Here is a 27945-nt window from a genome sequence, read left to right as displayed (position 1 = left end):
GAGAGGAGACAGAGGTGAGAGATGCTGGGAGAGAATCATAGCAGCAATTTGGACATGAGGAGTGGAGAATGAGAAGTGAAGCATGACTTGGAGGTTGTGAACCAGGATGACTGGTGGCACCATTGACAGAAACGGGAAGTCCCACTGGTACTCTGCCCTCCTCTGGAATGCTACTTTCAGTTCAGGGTATCATCTTTTAGGAAAGGTATTCATATCTAAAAGATATCCATCGTGGGATAAGGTAATGAGGGCCTCAAGGTCATGACATATGAGGATCAATTAAGCAAGGGTTCTTAATCTTTTTGGTGTCATGGACCCCTTTTTTGACAGTCTAGTGAAGCCTGTGGATCCCTTCTCAGAAACATATTTTAAATGCAAAGAAAAGAAAAGGAATTAAGCAGGATTATAAAGGAAGCCAATTGTTTTCAAATAAGTTATCACAATATTTCTTTTAAAAATCAAGGTCACAGACCCCCAAGTTAAGAACCTCTTTGTTAAAGGAAGTGGAACTGTTTCACCTGGAGAAGACATTTAGTGTTGTTAGGAGAGAGAGGATCCCATGACAGCTGTCTTCAAGTGAATGAGAGATCAGCTTTGTTCCATTTGACCTTAGAGGACAAAACAAGGAGCTGTAGACAAATATTGCAAAGAGACCAATTTATGTTTGATGGAAGGGACAACTCCCCACAAAGGAGCTCTGCCCACAATTAAATTGGGCCACCTCTGGCCACACAAGGACCCTGTAGGGGTCTTTGAGCCAAGACCGGATGATGATTTATCAGGGATAGTCTCAAGGGAGTTCTCTTCTCAGGAGTAAGCTTGATGAGACAAATACCACAATTTCTTCCATCTCTGAATTTCTAATTCTATGAGAAGCTGGATAACCTAGGAGATCAGGATATCTTAAAGGTTATCAAAATTCCCAAGTATGAGAGTCAGAGTTCAGATAGAGAGCAAGACCAGTCCTTGAAGAGGGGGCCAGAGTGATTATCTGGTAGATGACAGAAACAGGCATCTGACATCGTGATGGAGCCTTATGGACTGAACTTCAGAAAAGGAAAGGTTGCTGGCTGATGGTGGCAGAGAAAAGGTCTAGAAGTGACATGGGGTGCAAAGAATATGTCGACCCTACCTCTTGGCCCTCTGAGGAGCGATGGAAGGTGGCCATTGCGGGATTTCGGCTAGGCACTCACTCTGATGGACACAAAGGATAACATTTAATACCAAGGAGTTTACAATCTATTTGACAGGCTAAAGCCACTGTTATATAAAAAGGTAATAAACCAGGACATTGTATTTTTCAAAAAAAAAAAAACCATCAGAAGTTATAAGCCCCCTCCATCCTGGGCAGTCATCATTAAAAGGATATAGGAGACAGAATTAGAAGACATATCACAATAAGTACCAACTCCAAAATTCAAAACAACTCCAAGAGATTTTGTCTACATAAAACTTTCTGTTTTTTGCTTTTTTGATGCTGATTGCCCAAATCCTGTTCCCTAACAGAACAGATATATAGAAAAACTCTATGTTTACATTTTGCAGGGCTGCCCAGATTGAAAGTCTGCCCACAGTGACAATAAGTTAGCAGACCAGGGCTATTCCAACAATAGTTTATAAAGTCCTTCATCTCTGCAGATTGATATTTTCCCCCAATTATGATAAAATGGGACAGAGCTCTGAAAAGGAAATTTCAAGTAAACTGGAGATTTAGCATGTAACCACAGTTCTCGGCAATGGAAGGAGGCTGAAAAGTAGGAGCATTCCCAGCAGACCAAACCTGGACCCCGACTAACATTGTCAGTTACTGGATGTCTACTGCCCAATAAGAGACTCTTTTTTCCTTATAGCCAGTATTCCTTGCAGTGAGGATTCACCATGCGCTGAATGGCTAAGTTGCCAACACCATGAGAGAGAGGGAAGATTGGCAGCCACTTTTGTTGAGCTCTTTGTAAGTTCAGGGTCTGACATTCACAGTGAATACAACGTGTAATTGGCCAACTTCATTTGGTATATCCAGCATACAGCAAATGCTGGGTAAGTAAAATCTATATTAAACAAAGTTATTTATGTTATCTTTTGTCTGCAACAACATAGTAGCAAAATTCACAGCCCTCGGTGGACAAGACTGTGTGAGAGATCAAAGAACTCCAAGGCAATCTGTGCCTTTGAGAAGCCCCTAGACCCGTTAGGGAGACAGACCACATCTAATGAATAATTACTCCAGAGAAGAGCAGCCTGGACTCCTGAAAAAGATCACAGCTACGTGCAGCATGGATCCTGTTCTGTTGGGTGCTGTTGTTCTCAGAATGGCTGCTCAGCTGCCATTGGAATTGATTTGGCTGTCTGTTTTCAAAGTTGGAATTAGCTCTGGTGTCTGAGGACCTACACACCGACTCATTTGTGTCTCTTACTCCTTGCGTGACTTTGGAAAAATCATTTCCCTTTTCTGCACTTTCATTTCCTCATCTGTAAAATGAGGAGGCTGGACTCCCTGGCCTCTAAGGTCCTGTCTAGTTCTAAATCCACAAAGCTATAGCCTATGAAGCTGACCAGATGCCACAGTGGGGCAGCCACAGCCATAATAATATGTTTACAGAGCTCTTCGTATGCTACACATTGGCTCATTTGATTCCTAAAACAACCAGGGAGTGAGAGGAATAACCTCTTCACTTTACAAATGAGGTTCAGAGGCAAATGACCTGCCCATCACACAACAGTCCATTGTGGAGCCAAGATTTAAATCCTGCTTTGTGTTCTGACTGCAGGCCTAGGCCCTCTGCACAGACAAGAGACCCAGAGCTGTTGGCTCTTGCTGCCGCTCCCAGGCCCTTGATGATTTTCAACAGTAGTTTTGCCATACTGACTGTAACAGCACAAGGGTAGAGTTGGTGTCCCCAAATCGTTAGCATTCCAAGGGTTTGTGGGACCTCCTACCCACCCTGACCATGTTTTAGAACAGAGCAACACATGTTTTCTGAAGTTGGGGATTGGGAGGCCATGAGGCCTCTCTAGGAAAGCCCTCTAGCCCTAGAACTCAAGTATGCCACCAGAAAGTAACCATCCACCCTGAGATGGGAGCAAAGATACGAGTAAAGACTTGACAGTCTCACCAAGCCTAAGCACTTCAGGGAAGGCACAGAGTGGCCCGTTTGGTCTGGGTGCAGTTACAAGGGCCTCCTTTGTGTTGCTCCTTAACTGAAGGAAGATGCTTCAGGGACTGAGCCGCTCACCTTCCACTCACATCTTTGCCTCCTGGGGCTCCCTGTCTTCACATGGTCCAGCACCACTGAGTATCTTCAGTAAAGATGAAAGTAATCACAAGTTTTCCTTAGCAAATGAAGGGAAAGATACTGCTTCAAAGCTTCATTTGGTGCTACAGAACCAGCTTTCCCCTGTCCACTCCCTACATTTTCTTCACATGTCACTTTGGGAGATGGTTCCCATGGGACTCCGTAGGAGAACCAGCCCAGGGTGGATTGTCCTCTCAGACATCTGGCCCCGAAGCATGTCTGGAGTCCTCTGACTACTCTGTTTTGGTGCAAGAGTCTGTTTAGCGAGTTCATTTGTCTGTGGCTTTTACTGTGGAATTGAAAGAGAAAATTAATTCCATCTTAGACCATCGAATACCCTGGAGTGGGGGGTGGGCCACCCAACGGTCACACATGAAAAAGCTGAAAACTAATGACTTGCAGTTTTCTGACTCCAAAGGTTTCTTTTAATCAGCCCTACGGTGGTTTTGTTCAGCTTTTTGGATAGAATTACTGAGGGAAGAGGGTTTTTACCCCTTGCTTCAAAGCAGGCCTCCCAACAGGCCCGTTTGTGGCCATCTCCTGACAACAAAGCTTCGAGACCCTTTGAGGGTGACCAAGAAGAAAGCAGGGAGCCCAAATCCCTTGCCAGCCTTTAGAGACAGAAGATATCTTCCTGGAAGGCTTCCATGTTACTTCCTGGCTGTGTCCCACTAAAAGGGAACCCCTGCACTGGGACGGAAGCTTGAGGGGGAGCTCTAGCCTCATCTGCCTAAACCAGGTCCCCAGGCCATCCCAGCCAGCTGCGCCCTCTCTGACCCTTCTAGTTCTCCCACCACATCTCCCACCTTCCCAGCTCTAACTCCCCTGCACAGGCTACCTTCCCCTTCCAGAACATGAGTTCTTGGAGGACACACGTTCTTTTGCTTTTATTTGCATTCCAGCATTTAGCTCAGAGCACATGGCATATAGTAAGTGCTTAATAAATGCTCTTTATTCATCCATCCAGTCCAATGCCCTCATTTTACAAAAGAAGTGGCCAAAGCTGACCTGCTCACAGCTGCCCAGAAGGCAGCTCTGGGCCCTCCCATCCTTTTTCAACTGCTCTGATATAGTTACCTTTTAATAAGTATTAACTAATGAGCAAGAGGCACCTACTCAACACCCTGATCCTGGTGCCCAGTGGGGGCCCCAGGCATGTGTCCAGAGACATTTTGACAGAGCCCTGCACTGATAGAGCACCACACACCTGTACTGTGTCCCTGAAAGCAGTGGGCTATTTGAGGCTTAAACGTGCACAAACCAGGCCTCTTTAGGGGAGAACTCAAATGCCCTAATTCCATTTTCCTAACCCATCTGTGGGTTAGGAACAAGGGGGAACCCAGGAGAAGTAGCTTCACCAAATACCCACAGCTCTCCAGCAAAGAAAGCAGAGGTTTGGCATCTGCATAAGCTGTGACTGAGGTACAAAAAGCCTCGGAACAAAGAGGTCATGTTCATGCCAAGGAGACTTCAACCTGAAGCTGAAAAGGTTCAGATTTAATTCCTAACTAAATCCCATGAAGTTTAAGTGAATTATTGAATTATAAAATCTTGTCGAAATGCTTTCTTACCTCCCCCTTTGCCACTGCTACTTTGCCACTCCCATGTGGACACACACACACATACATACACATACACATACATATACACACATACACATACACACACGTACATATACACACACACACACACACATACAGAAAAATGAGGACCACCCCTTGGTTCGGTAACCAAAATTGGTTTGGTTACCAGATTCTTGTTAGCATACATATCAATCTTCAAGTAATTAGATTACAGGATTTTGGGGGTGAAAGGAAGGCTAGAGGTCATCTAGTTCAGCACCTCCCCCTGCCCTCCATTTTGAAGATGAGGAAACTGTCAACAAGGAAAGGAAACCCACTTGACCAAGATGGCGCAACTTGCACATGGCAAGGCTGAAATTCAATCCCAGGTCTTCTGACTTCAAATCTCACATTCCTTCTTCTACATTAGGATGTCTGTGCTGTGGTGTGGGTTTACCCATCAGATCATTAAAACATTTGGTGAGTACCAACTACATACATAACACTATGAGATACAAAAATCCAACATACAGCTCCTGCCTTAGAGGAGCTTATAACCTGGTTAGTACCACTGGGTGGCACAGTGGGTACAGCATAGGACCTGGAGTCAGGAAGATACAAGTTCAAATCCAGCCTCAGACATTCACTAGCTGTGTGACCCTGGGCAAGTCACTTTACCTTGTTTGTCTCAGTTTCCTCATCTATAAAATGAGCTGGAAAAGGAAATGGCAAACCACTCCAGTACCTTTGCCCAGAAAACCCCAAATGGGGCCACAGACATGACAGAAACAACAATGGAAGATAAAGCTAACCACATGAAGAAACAAAACAAGGCCATATACAATTAAGCACCCAATGTACTAGTGTTCATAATTAGTGCCCAAAAAAAGGGAAGGAAATATACCATGTTTCTGCACATATGAATGCATGTGATATGATCTGAAGTGACTCATTTGCTGTGTTGTAGCTGGGACCTCTACTACAAGGAAACAAATCCCTTGTTTTTCTTTGCCATCTGTGCTGGCTAGAGCTTGGGGGCTGGGGTCTTTGTTTCCCCCATCCCTCTCCATCCCTTGATGTGCTTCCCATTACCAGAGTTAGGCAGTTGCTCTGACCTCTGCACAGCAGGCTTTCGTTAATAGGTCAAGCTGAGAAAGCCTGAGCAAGGGAAATCAGGAGAATGAAAACTCGGAAGCTGAGGATGGGAAGTGCTCTCCCAGATGAAACTTAACATGATGAGTGGGGAAGATGGGGGCAAAGGACTTGAGTCTGTAAGATGTCCAGCATTTGTACAAATTTCTCTCTCAGTTAACCAGTTTTGCATGATTCAAGAGACTGCCAGGAGCTGAGTTAACTTGTATGAGACCAAGTAACTCACTCTGCATCCTGCTACCCAACTTCGTGGTCTAAGTTCAAGAAACACATGTCTCACAGTAGGCTTCTCATATAATGGGATATGGGATGGAGTGCTCTGACTTAGATAGGAGTCCTACACACACACATACATACACACACACACACACACACACACACACACACACACGCACAGCCCATCTATAGAATTTGCCCCAAATGGGAGGAGACCACATCGTTTGACCATCAAGCCTTTTACATGTTGATAAGTTGTAAAATCATGAATTCCTCATTATCTCTCACTCCCCATATTCAATGCCAGCACCTAACATGGAGCCTTTCTCAAAGGAGGTTCCAAGTAAGTATTTGATGAAGAAAGGATGACATCCATTGTAAGGTTGAACCTACACCAACACAGTCTTGCATGAATCTCTGAGCATCAGCCCAGTCCTCAATCAGCACTGCTGCTTAGAAGTTTTTTCACAAACTCATATGGGGTCATTGTTCCTTCTGAGTTTCACATTTGGGTTATTTAAAGATATTCTCCAGGCTTGCAAGTTCAAGAATCAACAGGGATTTAAATATCGGAAAGAAGGGACTCCCCAAAAGCCTTTCCTCGCGGAAGGAATCGGAAAACTCACGCCGCTAGAAAAATGGGCGGAGTTGGGGAGTGATACCAGTTAAACACAAGCAGTTTTCATGTTTCTGTGATAACTGATTGTGAATCTGTACTTAAATGCACCTTAATTATTCACACACAGAACGGAAGATACCTGAGAGAGTATCTAATTCAACCCTCTCGATTTACAAACGAGCAAGCAGATTCATCCTCAAACTCCCTCCCACCTATTAAGCAAGCTCTTCTCCTGCCATCTCTTACTTGGCCAGGACTGGGAGCTTCCTGAGCACAGGCTCACCACCTTTCCTGGCTGTGCAGCACAGCACCAAGGGCAGCAAGCACTAACCTCCCAAGCTAACCCAAGCTAACCTCCATCTACAAGAAGACAACAATGGCAAACCAATGAGCATAAAGTGCTTCACTAAACTGGAGCACAAAGGCAGGCATCCAACGCAAAAGATGGAGAAGAACTGTCTTCTGGGCCAAGAGGGCATCGCAGCCCACAGGGCTGAGTCCCAACGCATGCTCAGTACCCATTGTGAGGTGCAGAGGCGTATGGAATTATTCATGTTCTACTGTTGGTAAATTCCGCTGCTCCCTTCATAGGCCTCAACTGAATGCCAAGTCACTAACTGAATAATTTGTTAAATGTGGGTATTTAAGAGTTGTGATCGTTTAGGCAAGCCAATTAATACTAAGTCGGATTACTTTGGGGAAAATTGGGTGCAGGCTCCAAAGAAGATTTGGGGCTGCCTGGTGGATGGGAACCTGACTTGGAGTTGAGAAGACCTGGGTTGGAGTGACATCTCCCACCCTTACTACTAGCCATGTGACCAGCGCTGTCAGTAAAGGAGCATTTATATAGAAAGGACCTAGTCTATATGGACGAGGTGCTGGGTACAAAGAGAGCATGAAACAGTTCTAGGTTCAAGGACTCCCTTTGCTCTTGCAAGGGTCAGGTTACCCCTTCCAAGGCCTCCTGCCCTGCTCTCTTCCTTCTCATCTGACAATGAAGTGACCTTTCTCCTTACCAAGGCTAAACCCTCTACCTGCCCAAGTATTCCCATCCCATTCCATCTTCTCCAACAGACTGCTCCCTCTATCATCCCCATTTTCATTAAATTTCAATCTCTCCCTCTCCAATGGTTCATTATCCACTGCCTACGAACATGCCTAGGTCTCCCCATCCTGAAAAAGAGCTTCACTTTGTCCTTCTGCTCTGCTACCTATCGCCCTACATCTCTTCTGCCCTTTGTAGCTAAATTACCTGAAAAGGCAGCCTACTTTGCTGGATTCTTTTCCAGGTCATGCCCCCTAAGCACAGGTGTCCCTCAGGGTTCTGGCCAGGGCCCTCTTCTCTTCTCCCCCTATACCATTTCACTTGGTGAGCTCATCAGCTCCCATGGAGTCAGCCTGGATTCCTCACTATCTCTCCCTCCCCATATTCAAGCTGTTGCCAAGGCCTGTCACCTTCACCTTTGCAATATTTCTTGAATATGCCCTTTCTCTGCTCTAACATTGCCCCCATACTTACCCAGGCCCCCATCACCTCGCACCTGGACAAGTGCAATAGCATGCTGGGGCCATCAGCCTGCCTCAAGTCTCTCCCTACTCCAATCCATCGTCCAGTCACTAAAGGGATTTTCCTAATGAGCAGGTCTGATCATGTCACCTCTGACTCAATAAAATCCCCTGGCTCCCTATTGCCCCCAGGAGCAAATATAAAATGTTGCTTGGCATTCAAAGTCCTTCATAACCTGCCCCTTCCCAACTTTCCAGTCTTCTTACATTTTACTCTTTGGTCTCCTGATCTCCATCTCTCAGCTCTGCACATTTTCTCTAACTGTCCTCCATGCCTGAAACACTATCCATTCTCTGCTGGAACTACTGATCTCTCTGGGACTCCTTCAATTCCGAGCTAAAATACCATCTTCTATGGGAAGTCTTCCCAACACCTCGTAGTTCCAGTGCCTTCCTGTGGTTCATTATTTCCTACTTATCCTTTCCAAAGCTTGCATTTATAGATTTGTTTGCATGTTGCCTCTCACACTAGATTGTAGGCTCCCTGAGGACAATCTTTTTGCCTCTTTTCTTTTGTCAACAATTAGCATAGTACCTGGCACATAGTAGGTGCTTAATAAATATTGATTGATTGATTAATATAGCATTGTGCAAAGCATCATGTAAACGTCAGTTATTATTACTGACAGAGAAATTGCCCAGAAAAGCTCAGAAAAAGCCACAGTCACGCAGCAGCAGAGTCATGGCCCCCCAGCCAAGCCTCAGGGCTTCCAGGCTAATCAGACACACACACACACACACACACACACACACACACACACACCTTTCTGAGCACATGCGTACTGCACACTTTTCTCAAGATCAGCCTAGGCAGCAACAGCAAACATTCCCTTCCTTTCCTGGGCTCTGCCATTTGGAAACACCCCACCCTTAAGGAGCCAGCAGCAGCAGCAGGTGCCAGGCCTTACTGACATCTGGGAGCCATAAGGTTTGCTGACATAGGACCCAGGTGATGCCAAACAGCTTCACTGAGGGCCTCAGTTTGGAAGGAGCCCAGAAGCTGCTCAGCCACAAGTTTGTCAAACTGCAATCAAAAGTCAAGTCACTTGAGCCTAACCAATTCTGCCAGCTCGCTGATTACTTGCCCTGAGAAGCTGATTTCTCCCCCTGACCCTGCTTCTGCTTCAGTGTGCTTGGCACTGTATTCTTTTGGCACATTCTGCCTGTGGCTTAAGGGGCCATGCACTCACTTTGGGGTGTATTTCCATCACTTCTTACTTGACAGTAGAAATTAAACACTAACATTTAGTTCAAAGTCCCCACTTTTCATGTAATACCTGGGAATCAGTTCTTCCTAGAAGAAAAATCCCCTATTTTACACAGTGAAAGTCCCTCTTGAGAGGATTTCCCTGGTTCCCTCAGGGATGGCCTTTTCCTCATCTGACAAAAGCCAAGTTTTATCCCTTCAACAGGCACTGGACTGGGCAGCATATGTTGGTGTGCAAGAGATAGGGAAGACCACTCAGACTCCCTGTGGATCACAGTCAATTCATTCTTTATACCACCTACCAAAGGGATGTAGCCACGGGGTGACATCTGAGACCACTGAATACCCAACTCCTAGCTAACAGCAACACAAACTCCCTCCTTTTCTCTATTTCCCTCTGGGGCGTGGTAATCGTTCTGTGATTAACAGGGGGCAGATTGTGTTTCCATAGCTGAGCCAGCTGTCCCCACATCTGGTTGCCCCAGTCCCAGCCCCAGCCTAAGCAGCCCACTCCAAACTACGGCCAACTGCACCAAGTGACTTAAAACAGAAGTCACTTTCCATGTATTCTGAAGAGCTCTGAGTTCTTCTGCCAAACTTGGGACTGAGGCCTTGACTCTTGCCCAGATGGACGACACCTCGTCACTATTTATCAAGGCTGTTTTTGTTACCAATCGTTCCAGAGATGACACCAGAGCTAGAATTCAACTTTTCTTTCACTGGTGGCTGTTAGATTTTCATCATTCAGATATAGAGATAGAAAAACAGGGTGCGGATCACTTAGGTCGCAGCACAGTGCCCAGAATGCCAGGCTGGAGACAGGAAGACATCTTCCTGAGTTCATATCCAGCCTCAGATATTTACCAGCTATGAAGCCCTGGGCAAGTCATTTCATCCTTTTTGCCTCAGTTTCCTTATCAGATGTGCTGAAGAAGGAAATGGCAAACCCCTCCAGTATCTTTGCCAAGAAATCCCCAAATGGAGTCACAAAGAGTCAGACATGACTGAAAAGACAGAACAAAAATGAGATATAGTGGAAAGAGTCCTGGGGTTATAGAATCAGAAGTCCTGGGTTCAAATTCTGCCTCTTCTACTTACAAGTCATGTATCCTCAGGCAAATCACTTTCCTTGTTTGGTTCTCAGATGCTCCACTCTAGAATAAATGGCCAAGGTCTCTCCAAGCTCAAGAGCTGTACAAATAAGCCTTTATTGGCAGCATCTGTCAGCAGATGAAGTAATGAATGAAATAAAAGCAATAAGGGCCTACTGCTAGACTTTCAGAAAGATCTGAGTTCAAATTTCAATTCAATGGGTTAAAGTAGATATGTGACCCTGAGTAATACCTCACCCTCTGAGTCTGGTTTCCTTATCTGTAAGGTGCCTCATCAAGTTGTTGGTCAGAAACTCCTGCTAAGAAGATCCACTCTGCCCATGAATCTCATCACCTGCTCTGTCATTTACCATCTCTGAGGACTGCCCATGGCGTTCCTGGACATCTCTTCTGTATTTAGCCCCTGGCTCTGGGCCCTGGGAGGGATGAAAAAGAGGAAGGTATGATCCCCGCCTGTACGAGCTCCCAGAGTATGAGGGAGACAAGGGTGATTCATATGAAGCAATCAAAGGGACAAAGCACACTCCAGTAAATGCTTCAGACAGAAGTGCTTAGGATGCATTTGAAAGAAGGAAAAAAAGCAGCTAGAAGTTGGCAACATAAGAACCAACCTTTGCGCCCCAGCTGATCCACCTACAAAGTTCCCAAGGCTGGCTCCACAGGGCAGAGCCACAACAGGGGATGCAGGCAGGATACCTGGGCAGGTTTGGATAATTATAAAAACCTTCCTGACAATTAGATATGCACAGAAATGGAACGTGCTTGCCCCACAGAGTGGAGGGGCTGACTGAGCCTGTGACAGGGCCATCCTACAGGGGATTCCTGCTCTGTGCCAGGTTACACTGGGTGGGCTCCAAGATCTCTTTCCACTCTGAGCTTCTAGGATTCTATGAATTTCTGGTAACTCCTCTCCCTGCCCATTGCTGTCCCTGATGTTTGTGCTCTAGATTCTACTGATTAAGGCTGCCCCGAGGATGGTTATAATCGGATTTCATCACTATAAAAGTGGAGAGGGTGAGATCTTACATGGTGAGATCTGTCCCACCCAGACCCAAGGCTGTAGGAATTCAGAGCAAATGAGAGAGAGATGCCCATGGGAAGCGAACAACTAGATTTTAAACTGGGGCATTGTAGAACAGGATAAAAAGACAAAAAGATATAAGTTGATTGTGAACAATAATAAAGTATCCTCCCCTTCCACCTCTTCTCTGGCCCCATGTGGTTTTCCACTTCCCTCTTGATTTGAGGCAAGAATGGTCAATCAAGCTGGGCACTAACAAATTTTAGAAATTTTGCAATGACCAGCTTAACACTCTCTCTCTCTCTCTCTCTCTCTCTCTCTCTCTCTCTCTCTCTCTCTCTCTCTCTCTCTCTCCTCCCTTCTCTGTCTCTCTGCTCTCTTTCTGTCTCTCTCTCTGTCTCTCTGTTTCTCTTTCTGTCTCTCTCTCCCCTCTCTCTGTCTTTGTCTCTGTCTCTATCTCTCTATCTCTTTCTGTCTCTTTCTGTCTCTCTCTCTCCCCTCCCCTCTCTCCTCCCCTTTATCTCTCGTCCCTTCTCAGTCCCTCTCTGCCTCTGTCTCTGTCTCACTCTCTTGGCCCATGGAAAGACACAAGGCAAGTATGGTAGCAGGGGAAGAAAGCTGAATTTGGACTCATGGGACCTAAACTCAACTTCAGGCTCTAACACTCCCTGTGTGATCTTGGCCAATTCACTTCAAGTCTTTGGGCCTCAGTTTCTTCATCTGCAAAATGAGGGAGTTGGACTAGACAGCCTCAAAGATTCCTTCAGCTCTCAAGCCAGGGGAAGAGGGGAAAAGGAAGGGAATAATTTTTGTATAGCACCTACTATGTGCACAGCACTGTGCTAAGCTCTTCACAAATACTATCTCATTGGATCCTCACAACAACCTTGGGAGGCAAGTTGTTCTTATCTTACAGCTGAGGAAACTGGGGCAAACAGGGATTAAGTAATTTCCCCAGAGTCACACAGCTAATGAGTATCAGAGATTGGATTTGAATTCAGGTCTCCCCAACTCCAGGCCCAGAGCACTTATATGATTCCCCGTTAGCAGCAGTTGATCTCTGTGGAGACCCTCTGATCCTTCAATCAGTCGATAAGTATTTAGTAAGCATCTACGATGTGCCAAGCGATGGAAATGCACATTAGAATATTTTCTATAAATGTGGCCTTAAATTTAATGTGCTTCAGGTGAAACTACACATAAAGCTTAGCTCAGCATAAGCTTCCAGAACAAGTGTCTGTCACCACTGTGTACAAAGACAGGTGTATGTTACAGGCAAAAATCAGCTGACCCCCCCATCCCAACCTTGAACTAAGTCTCCTCTTGCAAAAGAGTCATTAGAAAGCTAAGTCCAGGAGAAAGATGAGAATCTAAGATTTATAAAGTAAGGAAAAAAGAAGAGTCTCATTCCCTTTGGCAAATAAATGCAGCAAGAGGGAACTAGGATTCAGAAAGATGCTAAGAGAGATCATGGTTTGGGGCTGTGGCAAATGAAATCATTCAGTCTCGCAAAGGTAAACGGTTTTAAAGAATTTTTTAAAAATTTCTTTCAGTTTGAGAAACTGAGCAAGATTTGGATATTCACCAAGTTTTTTATTTCATTTTTTAATTTAATTTGTTCACAGTTTTCAACAATCACTTCCATAAGTTTTAAATTTTCCACTTCTCTCTCCCCAAGATGGCATGCAATCTTATGTGGATTCTACATGTACATTCTTATTAAAAACATTTTCACCTTACTCATGTTGCATAGAAGAATTAAAACGAATGAGAGAAACCATGAGAAAAAACAAAACAAAGCATAATACAAGAGAAAATAGTCTGCTTCATTCTACATTCCAGTTCCATAGTTCTTTCTCTGGATGTGGATGGCATTTTGCCTCAAGAGTCTTTGCATTGCTGTGAAGGGCTAAGTCAGTCCGAAACAGTCCTCACACACTGTGGCTGTTACTGTGTACAATGTTTTCCTGGTTCTGCTCATTTCACTCAGCATCAGTTCATATTAAGTCTTACCGGGTTTTTCTGAAGTCTGCCTACTCATCATTTCTTATAGCACAATAGTATTCCATTACATTCATATACCTCAACTTATTCAACCATTCCCCAATTGATGGGCATTCCCTTGATTTCCAGTTTTTGGCCACCACAAAGAATGCTGCTATAAATATTTTTGTCCATGTGGGACACTTTCTCATTTTTATGATCTCTTTGGGATACAGTCCTAGAAGCAGCATTGCTGGGTCAAAGGGTATGCACATTTTTGTAGTTCTTTGGGCATAGTTCCAAATTGCTCTCCAGAATGGCTGGATCAGCTCACAGCTTCACCAACAATGAATTAGTGTTCCAACTCTTCCACATCTTCTCCTGTTTTGTCATGTTAGCCAGTCTGATAGGTGTGATGTGGTATCTCAGAGTTGTTTTGATTTGCACCTCTCTAATCAATAGTGATTTAGAGCATTTTTCATATGATTACAGATAGCTTTGATTTCTTCCTCTGAAAACTGCCTGTTCATATCCTTTGACCATTTATCAATTGGAGAATGACTTGTATTCTTGTACATTTGACTCAATTCTACATATATGTTAGAAATGCTTTTATCACAGACGCTAGTTGTAAAAATTCTTTCCCAGTTTTCTGCTTTCCTCCCAATCTTGGTTGCACTGAGTTGGTTTGTGCAAAAACTTTTCAATTTAATGTAACCAAAATTATCTACTTTGATTTCATAATATTCTCTGTCTTTTGTTTGGTCTTAAATTTCTCCATTCTCCATAAATCTGACTATTACACTATTACATAAATCTGACTAAATACACTATTCCTTGCTTCCCTAATTAGTTTATAGTATCAGTCTTTATACTTAGATCATGTACCCATTTGAACTTTATTCTTGTGTATGGTGTCAAACATTGGACCATGCCCAGTTTCTGCCACGCTATTATCTAGTTTTCCCAGCAGTTTTTGTCAAATAATGAGTTCTTATCCCAGAAGCTGGGGTCCTTGGATTTATCAAACAGTAGACTGCTAAAATCATTGACAACTGTGTCTTGTGTACCTAACCTATTCCATTGGTCTACCCCGCTATTTCTTAGCCAGTACTAAGTGGTTTTGATGATTGCTTCTTTATAATACAATTTGAGATCTGGTATGGCTAGGCCACCTCCCCTGGCATTTCTTTCCATTAATTCCCTTGATATTCTGGACATTTTGTTCTTCCAGATGAATTTTGATATTTTTTTCTAGCTCTAGAAAATAACTTTCTGGTGGTTTGGTTGGTATGGCACTGAATTAGTAAGTACATTTAGGTAGAATTATCATTTTTATTATATTATCTTGGCCTACCCATGAGCAACTGATGTTTTTCCAATTACTTAGATATGACTTTATTTATGCAAAAAGTGTCTTGTAATTGTGTTCATATAGCCCCTGGGTTTGTTTTGGCAGGTAGACTCCCAAGTATTTTATAGTATTTACTGTAACTTTAAATGGGATTTCTCTTTCTATCTCTTGCTGTTGGGCTTTATTTCTAATATTTTTTGCCTTGCCTTTTGGAAGGGATCACCCAGGCCAGCTGTATTTGTTCACTGGCTTAGCCTAATTCACCATACACTAGCTTTAAATAACTTCAGTTTTTTGCCTTGGTTGCTTTACTCCTCCACCCCTCCCTTTTGTTTAAGCCTTTGAGATTTTGCTAGAAATTTATTTCATAGGGTTTTCTTAGGATCTGGGAAGACAGCTAAGATATCATCAAGCAGAACTGCCTTACTTTACAAATAAGGAAACTGAGGCCCAGAGACATGACAAGACCCAAAATTACCAAGATGATAAAGTACAGAACAGGGTTTGAAACTTGAGGTCCTCTGACTTGAAATCCAGGGCTCTCTCCAGTAGACTGTGAGATACCATTCCCTCATTAACCCTTCATTCCCTCCTTTTTAGGCAGAGTGGTGTCCCAGCCACCTCTCCATAGAGCCTGTGGACTGAGGATGGGTCACTGAAATGAGTCTGAACTGCAGGCCAGAGGGCAGCCACTCAAAGGGAATGCAGAATCAGCAGAACCCCAACATGCTGACACAGCGCCCTTCAATGATGACACTAAGCTTCCTTCCCAAACAAAGCCATGACATGTCCTGGCAGAGTTTGGGAATGTTTACATTAATACTTATGTGCATATCCTTGTAAAGCTGTGTTAACATGGAGTAATTCAGATTCAGGTGGGGGTAGGGAGTAAAAGCGAAGTATTTTCTAAACTTGAATGAAGAACTTAGGAGTAAAGGGGGGGAGATTGCTCTCATTTTCATCACTAGCCACAGACAATGGAGAAGGGCCAAGCAGCCCAGGCTGCAGTCCAGCAGGATCAGATCACGACTTAAATGGAACTGCCTGGGATGAATGAGCCCTTGAGGCAGTCCTGCAGCCAAATAAATCATTGTAGACAGGAAAAGAGACATGCACGATAGGCAGATAAGCCCTGCTAAAGAAGAAAGAATGATAAAAATGCCAGATGTTGTTAGGAATTGGCAGAGACCCAGACCACCAATGGCAGATAGGAAAGAAAGCATCATCTTCCTTGAGAGTGGGGATTGGCACTGAAAAAACAATTGATGCAAGCCATGGGTGCCCTCCAGTATCTGTGACCTCCTATGCAACCAAGAAAATGCAGGCGAGGGGAGGAAAGTCCAGCCTTCAACCTTCTCTCATTCCCACAGATCAGACGATGCAAACTGGATCCATCAGGGAGGACATGGCTGCTGCCTCCTGCTTTCAGAAGTGAACAAAACCTTAAAGGCTCTCTTTCCCCCAAGGTCACACACATCACATGCCCATCACCTCTGCCCAGTCTCCCCAGCATAGGTATGTCAGGGAGGGGAGAGGAGAGGCACAATTCAATGCACCAAATCTGTAAAGCCCCTTTCATGTGTAAAGCACTGTGCCATGTGATGGGGGATACAAACAGGGGAAATGATTCAATCCCTGTCCCCAAAAAGCTTAGAATCTCCAACGGTAGCTATGATATGGCAAGTACGCAAATGGTGATAATGAAGAAATGTTTAAGGGCCAGGATAAACCCAAAGTACTCTAAGAAAATTCTAACACTTGTTCCAACCATTCTGGAAAGCAACTTGGAACTGTGTCCAAAGGGCATACTCTTTGATCCAGCAATACCACTACTAGGTGTGTATCCCAAAGACTTTTTTTTAAAAATGGAAAAGGATTTATTTGTACAAAAATATTTACAGCAGTTCTATTTGCGGTGGTAAAGAGTTGGAAATAGAGGGAATGTTCATTGACTGGGGAACGGCTGAACAAGTTGTGGTATATGATTGTGATGGAGTGTTTTTGTGCTACGAGAAATGATGAGCAGGCAGAGTTCAGAAAAATCTGGAAAGACTTACATGGACTGATGCTGAGCGAAATGAGAAGAACCAGCAGAACACTGTATACAGTAACAGCAACACTGTGCACTGATCACATGTGAATGACAGCTATTCTCAGCAGTACAGTGATCTAAATAACTCCAAAGGACTCCTGATGAAAAATGCTCTCTATATCCAGAGAAAGATCAAAGCATACTATTTTCACTTTCTTTACATGACTTTTTTCTTTTGGTTTGTTTCTTTTTTCACAACATGACTAATATGGAAATATGTTTTACATAATTACATATATATGACATATCAACTTGCTTACCATGTTAGGAAGGGGAAAAGTAAGGGAGAAAGGGAAAAAAATTTGGAACTCAAAATTTTTTAAAAATGAATATTAAAAATTGTCTTTATATGTAATTGGAAAAAATAAAATACTATTAAAAAATTCAGTTCTAGCAGATTCTACCATGCTGGAGGAGTATACACTAGATCACCGACTAGATAATTAATTCTTTGGCCACAGCAACCCATAAAACAAAGTAATCATCTTCATAGGAATACTTCATGGAGAAGGCAGTATTTAAGTTGTGTCTTAAAGAATGAGGAGACAGAAGAATAAAGATTTTTCAAGAGGTGGAGATAAAAATGGAGAACATTTTAGGCAAGGACGACAAATGTAAACATAGGGAGAAGAGAGTGTATGAAACAAAGAAGGGGGAAGGAGATAACTTTGCAGTTCATTTTGATTGGAACAAAGTATGTGAAGGGGAAAAGAGAATGCATGATAGACAAGAAAGGCATGTTAAATTCTGATGTGGAAAGTCTTTTTATTTGTTTGCTGTCCATCCTTCATTTTCAAAGAGGACCAATACCATCATAGGTGATGTTACGACTTGCACGTGAACTGGATTTACGTGGGGCAGAGTTGCACAAAGTCTTCTGCCTCACTCTCTCTTCCAGAGTCATCAAAGTCCAATGACAGGGCAGAAGTCAAGATGACTGGCCACAATGCTTGCTTCAACTGCCTTCATGACCTTTGGAACAAATTGTTCTCATTTACCCATTCCCCTAGGGAAGTCTTCACATGCTTGAGGTAGACATCCCCTAAGTCACTGATGGGCTACCCTTAGCGAGGCCACCTCTGAGGAGAGGATGGGTTATACAGAAATAAGCTTGGAGGCCTCAGTCTTCTCAGTAAAATAAAAGATGTGTGGAAAGAAAGGAGAGTTGGGGAGACTGAGTTTGGGACACAAGATCAAGTAAGATCAGAGCTAAAGGAAAGACTACAGATAAACAGTGTTGGCATTTCCCACTGAGGCAAAGCTCTTGACTTTCTTTCACTCTTCATGCTCAGAGTTCATATCAGCAAATACAAATATTGGTTGGTACAAAGGGAAATTTTTAAAAACTACAACAAGTTGGCAGAGGATGTGAGAAAGTGATGGTGTGTTTCCTAAAAGCCAATTAGGATTCAGTTGTTTTGTCCTAGGATGTGCTGGTTTCCCCTCAAGATGAGCAAGTTTGGGTCCTCCTCCTCAAAGAAGCGTTCCTCAGGTTATTTCACTGAAAAGTTGTATGGAAATAATTCTGGGTCCTAGGGGGCTTCCTCCCCCAAGAAACCTCTATTAATCACCCCCATCTCACTGTGCTCAGTCACTTATCTGTACCTCTCAGAGGGTCCTTGATAAACAACAGAAAAAAATGGATGGTACTCCCATTGTAGTGGAATCCCCTTACAAGTAGGAACTTTGATTCCTTGTACTTATACCTCAGGCAACTTGATAGTTAAGTGTTGGAGGGCAAGGAGTTATTTCTATACCCACCACACAGTGCTTAGTACATAGGGTTTTACATATAACATATGCTCATTAATCAATCAAATTGTTAATCAACCAATTCAAATTGCCTAGGACACAGCAAGAACGAAGCAAAAGGAAAGAGCAAGAGATCTTTTCTCCATCCCTGCCCTAACTATTTGGCACTAAGATGGTTGGTCATATGAACAAAGAAAATATTATGGTCTACATACTCCTCATTTTAAGTATTTCAATATTCATGCAGATTCACTTGTTTCAAGGTGGTCTCTTTAAAGGCCCCAAAGGAAGCTTCTCGTATTCAGTTTCGGGGAGGTAAGAAGGAAGATTGGTTTAGGAAGGTTTGGGATGCCTAAATATTCAAAGATGAGAAGTGGATAAAGTGTACACAATTCCATATGATAGTCGACAAAAATCCCTGGACAATTTGCACTAACATTCTCAAAAATCCAGTTATGGTTAGTGTTTCTTGCTGCCTTCCTCTGCTCCAGGCACAGTTGGATGGTGTCCAGCTCACACCAAACAGATCAGATTTTCTATAGTCTTTAATGAAGTGTTGGGCTAGTTTGGCACAAGAGAAATCTCAAGTTTGTATATGCTTCCTGCCTAAAGAATTGTTACTCTGGGAATGGATTTTAAAATAATAGAGGGTGCAGAGAAAGTCCACTGATTTGGAAACTGCTGCATCAGGAGTTTAAATTTAGGGCTTCCTAATACTTCTGCAAGAAATATTCCTTTTTTCCATCCCACCACTAGGTCAAATCCCTTAAACCATGGAACTCCCATGGAACCTATAAAGTGACTCAAAACAGTTACCCAGGAAGAGCAGGCATTAAGTATAACAGAGAAGTATCAAAGGGTTGCTTATTAGACCCATGCCTAGAAAAGGTATCATGGGGCAGTGAAAAGGTTGCTGGATTTGAACCTTAAAGACTCATGTACAATTTTATCAATTGATATATTTTATATTTACATATGTGTACATATAAATACACACAAATGTACAAATGCATACATGTATGTGTACCTACACACATTTATATTCAATAGCCTCGAAGAAGCTTTTTACCATTCCTGGCCTCAGCTTCCTCATCTATAAAATAAAAGAGTTGGATTAGTTCTTATCTATCTCCAAGTCTGTGACCCGACTACGCCCCCTTTGGTGTTACAGCTCTATGTTCAGGGTTTTCCATGAAAACTGAAATGTAGTCATCCAGAAATTAGATTTAGACCAACACCTCATGCCACATATCAAGACGAGCTTCAAAGGATACATGACTTAGATATAAAAGATCACATCATAAAGAATTTAAAAGAACGAGAAAGAAATTTCCTTTTGAATCTATGGAAAGGGGAAAAGTTCATGACTAAACAAGAGATACAGAGAATACAAGATAAAATGGATGATTTTAATTATGTAAAATTAAAAAGGTTTTGCACAAACAAAAACAATGCAGCTAAAATTAAAAGGGAAACAGTTAACTAAGGAAAAAATATTTACATCAAGTAAATGTCTCATTTCCAGTATTCAAATTTATAAGAAAAAATAACCAATTCCCCCACAGGCAATTCTTAAAATAAGAAATCTAAGCTTTCATCAATCAGCCACGTGGAAATAAAAAAATGTTTCAAATTGCTAAGAATTAGAGAAATGCAGATTAAAACAACTCTGAAGAGTCTAAAACAACTATCTCAGGTTCCCCAGACTGACAAAAACAGTTAAAAATAGGAAAATGTCAACTGTTGAAGGGGCTGCTAGAAAACATATAAACCTCTGTAATCCTACTGGAATTCTAAATTGGTCAGGTCATTCTGGAAAGCAATTTGGAACTATGTCCCAAAAGTTACTAAGTTACATACTTGTCTGACCCAGTAATGCCTCTGGTAGATCTAAACCCCCAAAGGGATCAAAGAAAAAGGGAGAGCTACAGACTCTCTTTTTGTAGTGGTCAAAGAACCAGAAACAAAGAGGGTGCCCATCAGTTGGGGAACAGCAAAATACCTTATGGTAGGTGAATGGGATAGAATACAATTGTGCCTCACAGAATGATGAAGAGGATGGCTTCAGAGAAACCTGAGAAAACTTGTATGAACTGAGGCAGAGTGACATGAAGAGACCCAGGAGAACAATTCACAAAGTAACAACATTATCAAGTCAAACAACCTTGACTTAAGAACTCTCTGGTCAGTGGAATGACAAACCATGATTGTGAAGGATGTAACAAAGTAGAATAAGACAGATACTTCTGAACGTGGACAAAGTAGAAAGTGGTTTTGCTTGATTTTGCATATTTGTAACAAGGTTTTTCTTTTTCTTTTCTCTTTCTTTCCTATTGGGGAGTGAGAAGGAGAAAAGTCAATGCTTATTAATTGAAATTTTAAATTAAAATGTTTTTTAAACTATGGAAGGAAACATCTCCAATATTTTCACAGGTCCATAATTTTATTGGGACAGGCACTTGCTCCAACAAACAGTCCAGATTGCAACCCATCCATACTTTCTGTAATTCCTCCATTCTGGAGCTACCCAACACTGGAGACTTTCCTCTACATAATAGGTTCTTAACTGCGTTCTGTGAACATTTTTTAAAAATAAATTTTGATGATAGTATTTCAATATAATTTGTTTCTTCCATAATACTATGTGTTTTATTTATGTGTTGAAAAATATGATTCTGGAGAGGGGTCCAAAGACTTTAACAGATGGGTTCCATGACATAAAAAAGTTAAAAACTCCTTCTGTAGGTCTTTTAATATTTCTCAGACAGCAGCACAATATCCAGTCTTGTCTGTATGACAGAGCATGAACTTGCTGCATGACAAAGCATGACCTTCTTTTCTCATCACATATGTCCTTGATGACATCTTTTATACCACTTCTTATACCAAGCTGTTATCATTGATGATGTCTTGTACAACCTACTAACAACATTCATGGGTCTTTCCACAGTGGGATTAGAACACAAGTACCCTAGTTATTAACATAACATGTAGAACTTTCTTTTCAAACTTAAGAAATATTAAAATGACTGAGTGAGCAAACTAACCAATACTTATCATTTGTTCCATCTATGCAAATTCTAGTACTCCTAGGCACTCCAGGGAGATATAAGGGAGAGGGGAAAAAAGCAAGGTCCCTGACCTCAAGAAATTTACAGTCCAGTTAGGAAGCAAGACAAGGGATAGGATGTGACTTACTGGCACTATATGTAAACAAACACTAATTTAAAGAAGGCCAATAGAATTTCTAGATTTTAGCAAAACACTTTCTGAAAAAATCAGAATGGTTTTAGGGAAAGTTTTCTGGAGAGATTAGTTTTTAAAAAAAGTTGTTTAGTCATGTCCAATTTTTTGTGACCCCATGGACCATTATTGTCCATGGGGTTTCCTTGGCAAAGATACTAGAGTAATTTACCGTTTCCTTCTCCAGCTCACTTTACAGATGAGAAAACTGAGGCATACAGGATTAAGTGACTTGTCTAGGGTCACACTGTGAGTATGTGAGGCTGGATTTGAACTCATCAAGAGGAGTCTTCCTAATTTCAAGTCCAGTACTCATACACTGGTCCACCTAACGGTCTTATTTCTCCCTTGTGCAAGTGCCTCCCAATTGTTCTGCCTGGCTAGTCACTTCCCTCAAGATAACCCACCTTCCACACAGCTGCCAAGGCAGAGCAAAGATCTGACCTGTTGCTCCCCTTTTCAGACTGCAGGAGCTTCAGATATAAACTCTGACTCATTTAGCTCCTGAAACCCTTCACAGCTGGACCCCAATCTGATTTTCCAAACTTCCTAGACCTTCTCCCTGTAACTCCCCCTTTGATCTAGTCAAACTAGACCTTTTCCTTTGCTATCTCTTATCTCAAGGCCTTTGTCCAGGCTGTCCCCACTGCCTGCCTGGACGTACTCGCTCTTGACCTTTGTCTCTTAGGGTCTTTCATTTCCTTCATAACTCAGCTTACATGTTACTTCCTATACAAAACTTTTTCCAGATTCCCCAGCTAAGACTTTCCCCCTACCTCAGCCATGTATTTGTTTCTATTTATCTTTGTAAATAAATTATTATTTTATTTATTTACATGTTTATGACTGTATATGTTGTTTCCTCCTATAGAACGTAAACTCCTTGAGGACAGGAACTGTTTCATTTGGGGGTTTATATCATCAGTGCCTACATGGCATATGCTTAATAAATAACAAATTCTTGTTAATTGATCATGAATGAGACATGAGATTAGCAAAGTGGGAAAGGTCTACTTGGTAGAGGGGCTCAAAGCCAAAACAAAGGATGAGAAATGCAGATTAAAACAACTCCGAAGAGTCTAAAACATCTCAGGTTCTCCAGACTGACAAAAACAGTTAAAAATAGGAAAATGTCAACTGTTGAAGGGGCTGCTAGAAAACATATAAACTACTGTAATCCTACTGGAATTCTAAATTGGTAATTGATATAATTGGTAAATTGGTAAATTGATATAAGTAATTAAAGAATCATGAAGCAAGAGAATAGCATGAAGGATAAAGATAAGAAGGCAAAAATCCACAGGGTTACAGATCACAAAGCCAATCTTTCCAAAAGGGATTCTGAATGAAATTCTCATTTTCTGAGTTTCTGAAAACTCTGTGGTAACAAACTCCTAAGAGCAGTTTTAAAAGGGATGAAAATCCCAAACACCAAATGCACACTGCCCTATTTCCAAGTAATGCAGAAATGAAACCATGGGGACCCTCAGAACCTACTCTTCACTTCAAATTCATGTAATTTTCTTTATGTACTCTTGGCATCAATATTGATTAAAGATTCATCCCTCTCACCTCACCTATCAGATTAGCAAGTCTTTTTGGGAGCATTAATTGTGCCTAATATGGATTTTTAAATTCCATAACACCCAAACACACCCCTAAAATGTGATTTTAATGATGACATCAATGATGGGAAAGGATGAGGCTACATAATTTGGGTCACCTGTTCAGCTAAGGTCTGCTTCTATTATCTCAGTAAATCAGAGATAGTATACTTTTTAAATGAAATATTGCAGATCTTCCAAAGATTAAAATTATTTGTTCCTTCAAAACAATGTTCACACATCTCTCTACCCTTCCATTTTTCTATCAATAAAAGTTGATTAGCACATCCTGTAAAGGGTGAACTCCAGTTTATAAACCACTTTAATTATGATTCGGTACTCTCCAGCAATTCTGTTTTAATATTAGAAGACTTTGAAATTGATTTGGACATGTCTTTCAGCTCCTAGGTGACAGGGAGAGCCTCAGTCATATAGGGGGCAGGCCCCAGATGGTTAGTACCAGTTTTTCCCCAGCGTATCACACTACCCCTGCATTCCCTGGGTCAGAGGTTTCAAGGCTGCCCTCTCCCACACAAACTAGAAAAAGAGAACATGAGCTATTTTCAACAATCAGATTTGTTAAGGAACCCTAAGCAGCAAATCAAAAAGACTTATTTGATAAGGACCTCCTTTAATAAGTTGGGCTTCCCACCAGGATTTTCACTTTGAAAGGTCAGGGGGCTGGGAAATGGGGAAGATACAGTTTAACATCTCCAAGAAAGTGCTGTTAAAGAAATGAAGAGGGAGTGGGGTGGGGGTGGGAAGTGTCTAGTATTACTAGACCAAACATTCCTCAAACCTTATTTTTCTGTGGGGGGAAGGGAGTACTCATGATTCTTCATTATATACTCCTGCAACATAATATGGGGTGCCATCCATCCACACACCGGGAATCTGAACAGGGATAACAAAGGATGGTTTGTTTTACCCACTACCATCAGACTCAGAACAGTTATTTCTTGCATCCTGGGCAACCTCTTCTTCCCTTAACATATTATGGCTCTACCGTCCACAAACATTTAAATCCTTCCTGAACTTCAGTTTCCATCCTGTTCCATCATGGAGACAAGTTCTTCACAATTCCTATCTGCCATCCTCGGAGTCCTAAGATGACCTTCAAGCTTTAAGGGGTTCTCTCTTATTCTAATTTTTGCAGTTTGACAAAACAAATCCAAATTCATCATCCTCATCGGAAAGTTCTGGCTTTGGATCTCCTCTCAGCCTTCACTTTCCAAGCTGAGGGAGTTTCAATTTTTGTCCTCATAGGGAAGCCTCAGGATTTGATAGGCATATGGTATGTGTTTGCTTATAAAGTCTTTGTGGCATTACTATAATTCCTGGAGCTAGCACATCATTTTGAGTAATCACCAGTGCCTTATAAATGTTTGTTAAATAACTGTTGAAAGTGAGGGGAGGAGGGTTGGAAAATGGAAAACTATCACTTCTCCAGAATGTTCTCTGTCTATGTACTGTCAGAATGATGTGTTGCCATAAAAGCCACAGTTCTTCCAGTGTTCAGGCACAGATTTCCTGATTCTAACGCCTTGCATAGAGATGGGGGAAATTCCACCGTGTGAGGATTCCAGCTATCTTTGGAAAAGATCGGAGCGGGGCAAGGAGAGGATTCTAGCTTTAGGCTCCCTGAGCCCCCGCTGCAGGGAATGGTCCAAGATAAGAAAGAAGGGAATTCCTAAGCTTCCTCGTGTGTTTTCTAGAGAATGCTACAGGTAAACCTCGGGCTTCCAGAGGTACCCACTAGTGTTGGCTCTGGACGTGGCACGCGCTCCACCTCGTGGCCAAAGAGACTGGATAGAGAAGTGCAGCGAGCTGAAGCGAGCACCTCGTTTCGGGATCGTGGGTCCCCCGGCCAGCATTAGCTCCTCGGAGCCTGTTTCTAAAAAGCATTCTCGGGTGACTGAATTCGCACCTGTTGCCCGTTTCCCCGGGCACCCGAGGCCATGCGTGGTGACCAGCCGGACTCCTCGTCTCGGACCCGGGCGAGCCAGGGGATAGGCCGAGAACTGCAGACGGGCATCTATGCCTCCTTCCCCAACCAGTGATCCTGGGCTGATAGCGGCCCTCATTCTTCCTCCCTCCCAGGTCTCAGTTTCCCCCTCTGTAAGGTAAGGGGGTGTTGGCCTCAGCGAGCTCCGAGGTCGCCCCCAGCCCTAGCTCCGCCCGGGGTTCTACTCCAACAAGAACCCCTGCCTCTCTTTCCCAGGGAGCTCTCGGACAGCCCCGCGATGCTCATCGCCCGGGTCCGAGGGCTGGCTCCCAGGACATATCTGCGTCCTTCCTACTAAATTCCGCGGCGCGTCACGGACGCGAGGGAAAGAGACTAAAAGGGGCCCGGGAAGGTGTCGCAGCCGCGGCGCTCCGGCCACCCCCCCAGCCCGGGCAGGGGGCAGTGCCCTCCCAGCCCACTCACCGGCGGTTCGCGTAGCCGCTGCCCGGAGGGGCAGGACCGTGCTCCTGGTAGTTGTGCTGCAGGGCTGCGGGCGGGTACGGGTAGAGGAAGCCGGTGCCCACCGTACAGCCGTATAGGCAGCACGCCCAGGGGAGGAAAAGGGGCAGCTTCATCGTGGGCAGGGGCCTGGGTCCCGCACGAATCCGCCTGCCCACTAAAGACTTGGCCCGAGGCGCCCCGCTCCGCAGAACCGGGGAGACATGGGGCTCCCCGGGGCCCTGGTGGGGGAGCGGCGATCCGGCGGGGTACTAGGGCTAGGGGCTCGGCGCCTCTGGCCCCGGGTCCGGTCTCTAAGTAGAGATGCCCGACGCAGTTCTGAGAGCCCACGCGGCCGGGCTCCGGCTCCGGAGCCGCCTTTTCAAATTCGGGGAGGGGGGCTGCGCTCAGTCCGTCAAAGGGGGCGTGGGGTTTCTCCATTAACCCTTGGAGGCCCGGCAACCAGCGGTGCGCAGCTGGGCGGGGACCCTGGAGGGAGGCGGCCCCACCACCGCCTGACCCCGTGGGTCCCCGCGCGCTCCAGACTAGCTTAGCCAAGGAGCCGCACCTCGGACTTCTCCACAACCTCGTAGATAAAGGGCTAGAAGGGACCTCAGAGGCCTGCCAGTCCGACCCAGTCGTTTTTCAGGGAGGGAAACTGAGACCTGGAGAGGGGAGTGACTTTTCCAGTCACACAGAGCTGCAAATGGAGCCAATGTTGCACCACACACTTGGGGGAGGTCCTTCCACGTGTAAATGCAGAGATCTTCTCTACTACATTTTACATCTTTTCAGCTCTTGCTCTTGAAATGTCCTGGAGCAAACCTCGAGTACCCCCCTCCTTCATACAGGGCCGAATCAGAGATCAAGAAAAGGAAGGTGACTTTTGCCCAGTCATTCAGAGAGTTAGCAACCCTATGGCAACGAACTCCCACCAGGCAGGGCACATTCCACTTCGCGGACCCACGGGTGCAGATAGGAGTGGAAAACTCTTTCTCTCTTGAATTCTGGGCCCTTTAGGGGTAGGAATTTTCTTCAATTTTAGCTCTCCACTTCCCAGTCTGAGCCTTTATGCAATATCTCCCGTGAGGTACAACAACAGCTGTATTGTTGTATACACTCCTGTCCTTCCCCAGAGCTCCATTTTTTGTAGGTCTCACAGATAACTCCGGATTTTTGAGGATTGCAGGCCTCGAGACACAAAGGCTCTCTGTAACTGTCCACTCCACTGTGGTTTTTTCATGAAACCCCAAGCCCATTGCTGTAGGATTCTCTCCTTATTTGTAGAGGGTGACAGGGAGGGGTGAAGCTTCATGACTCCAAGCATTGCCGCCTCTGACTTCCTGCTTCCACAGAAAAGATGGAAGAGATCAACCCTACTTCAGGTACTGAAGGAAAAAACTGTGAAAACCTCATGTCCTTATGCCTGGTTTGCTCCACGAGAGACTAGACTGAATTATCCACTTGAGGGAGATCAAGGACACTCAGTCTCGGCTGAACTGTCATCTTACTCCACAGGTTCCTTCACTCTGTATTGGCTGGTATATATTGTTGTGTGGATCTCTGATCTCTCTTTTGCTATCTGGAAAATCAGTTTCTTTGCTATTCACTGCATTCCTTGTGGAACTGATATTTAATGGGTAGAGTGTCAAGCCTTGGCTATAGAACTTGGGGTCCCTCTTCTTCCCCAAAATGACAAAGCAATCACAAGTTAGATGAAATAGGC

At 43.6% G+C, this 27945-nt stretch overlaps 1 protein-coding gene across 4 annotated transcripts in view; it reads right to left on the bottom strand.

Moving 5' to 3' along the window:
- COL26A1 (collagen type XXVI alpha 1 chain) overlaps positions 1-27945 on the bottom strand; it is a 324033-nt gene that overhangs the window by 260466 nt on the left and 35622 nt on the right. For 2 of the 4 annotated variants that reach the window (XM_072640356.1, XM_072640357.1), the window contains exon 1: positions 26205-26598. The exons of 1 other annotated variant lie outside the window; for it this stretch is intronic. In XM_072640356.1, the coding sequence (XP_072496457.1) occupies positions 26205-26356 (152 nt within the window). In that variant the 5' untranslated portion in view covers positions 26357-26598. Of the gene's footprint in view, positions 1-26204; positions 26600-27945 lie in introns of those variants that run through there. One more of the 4 variants, XM_072640358.1, reaches the window with a different exon arrangement.

The sequence above is a fragment of the Notamacropus eugenii genome, chromosome 2, assembly GCF_028372415.1.
Source record: "Notamacropus eugenii isolate mMacEug1 chromosome 2, mMacEug1.pri_v2, whole genome shotgun sequence".
Lineage (NCBI taxonomy): Eukaryota > Metazoa > Chordata > Mammalia > Diprotodontia > Macropodidae > Notamacropus > Notamacropus eugenii.
This window is presented reverse-complemented; position numbering and strand designations above follow the sequence as displayed.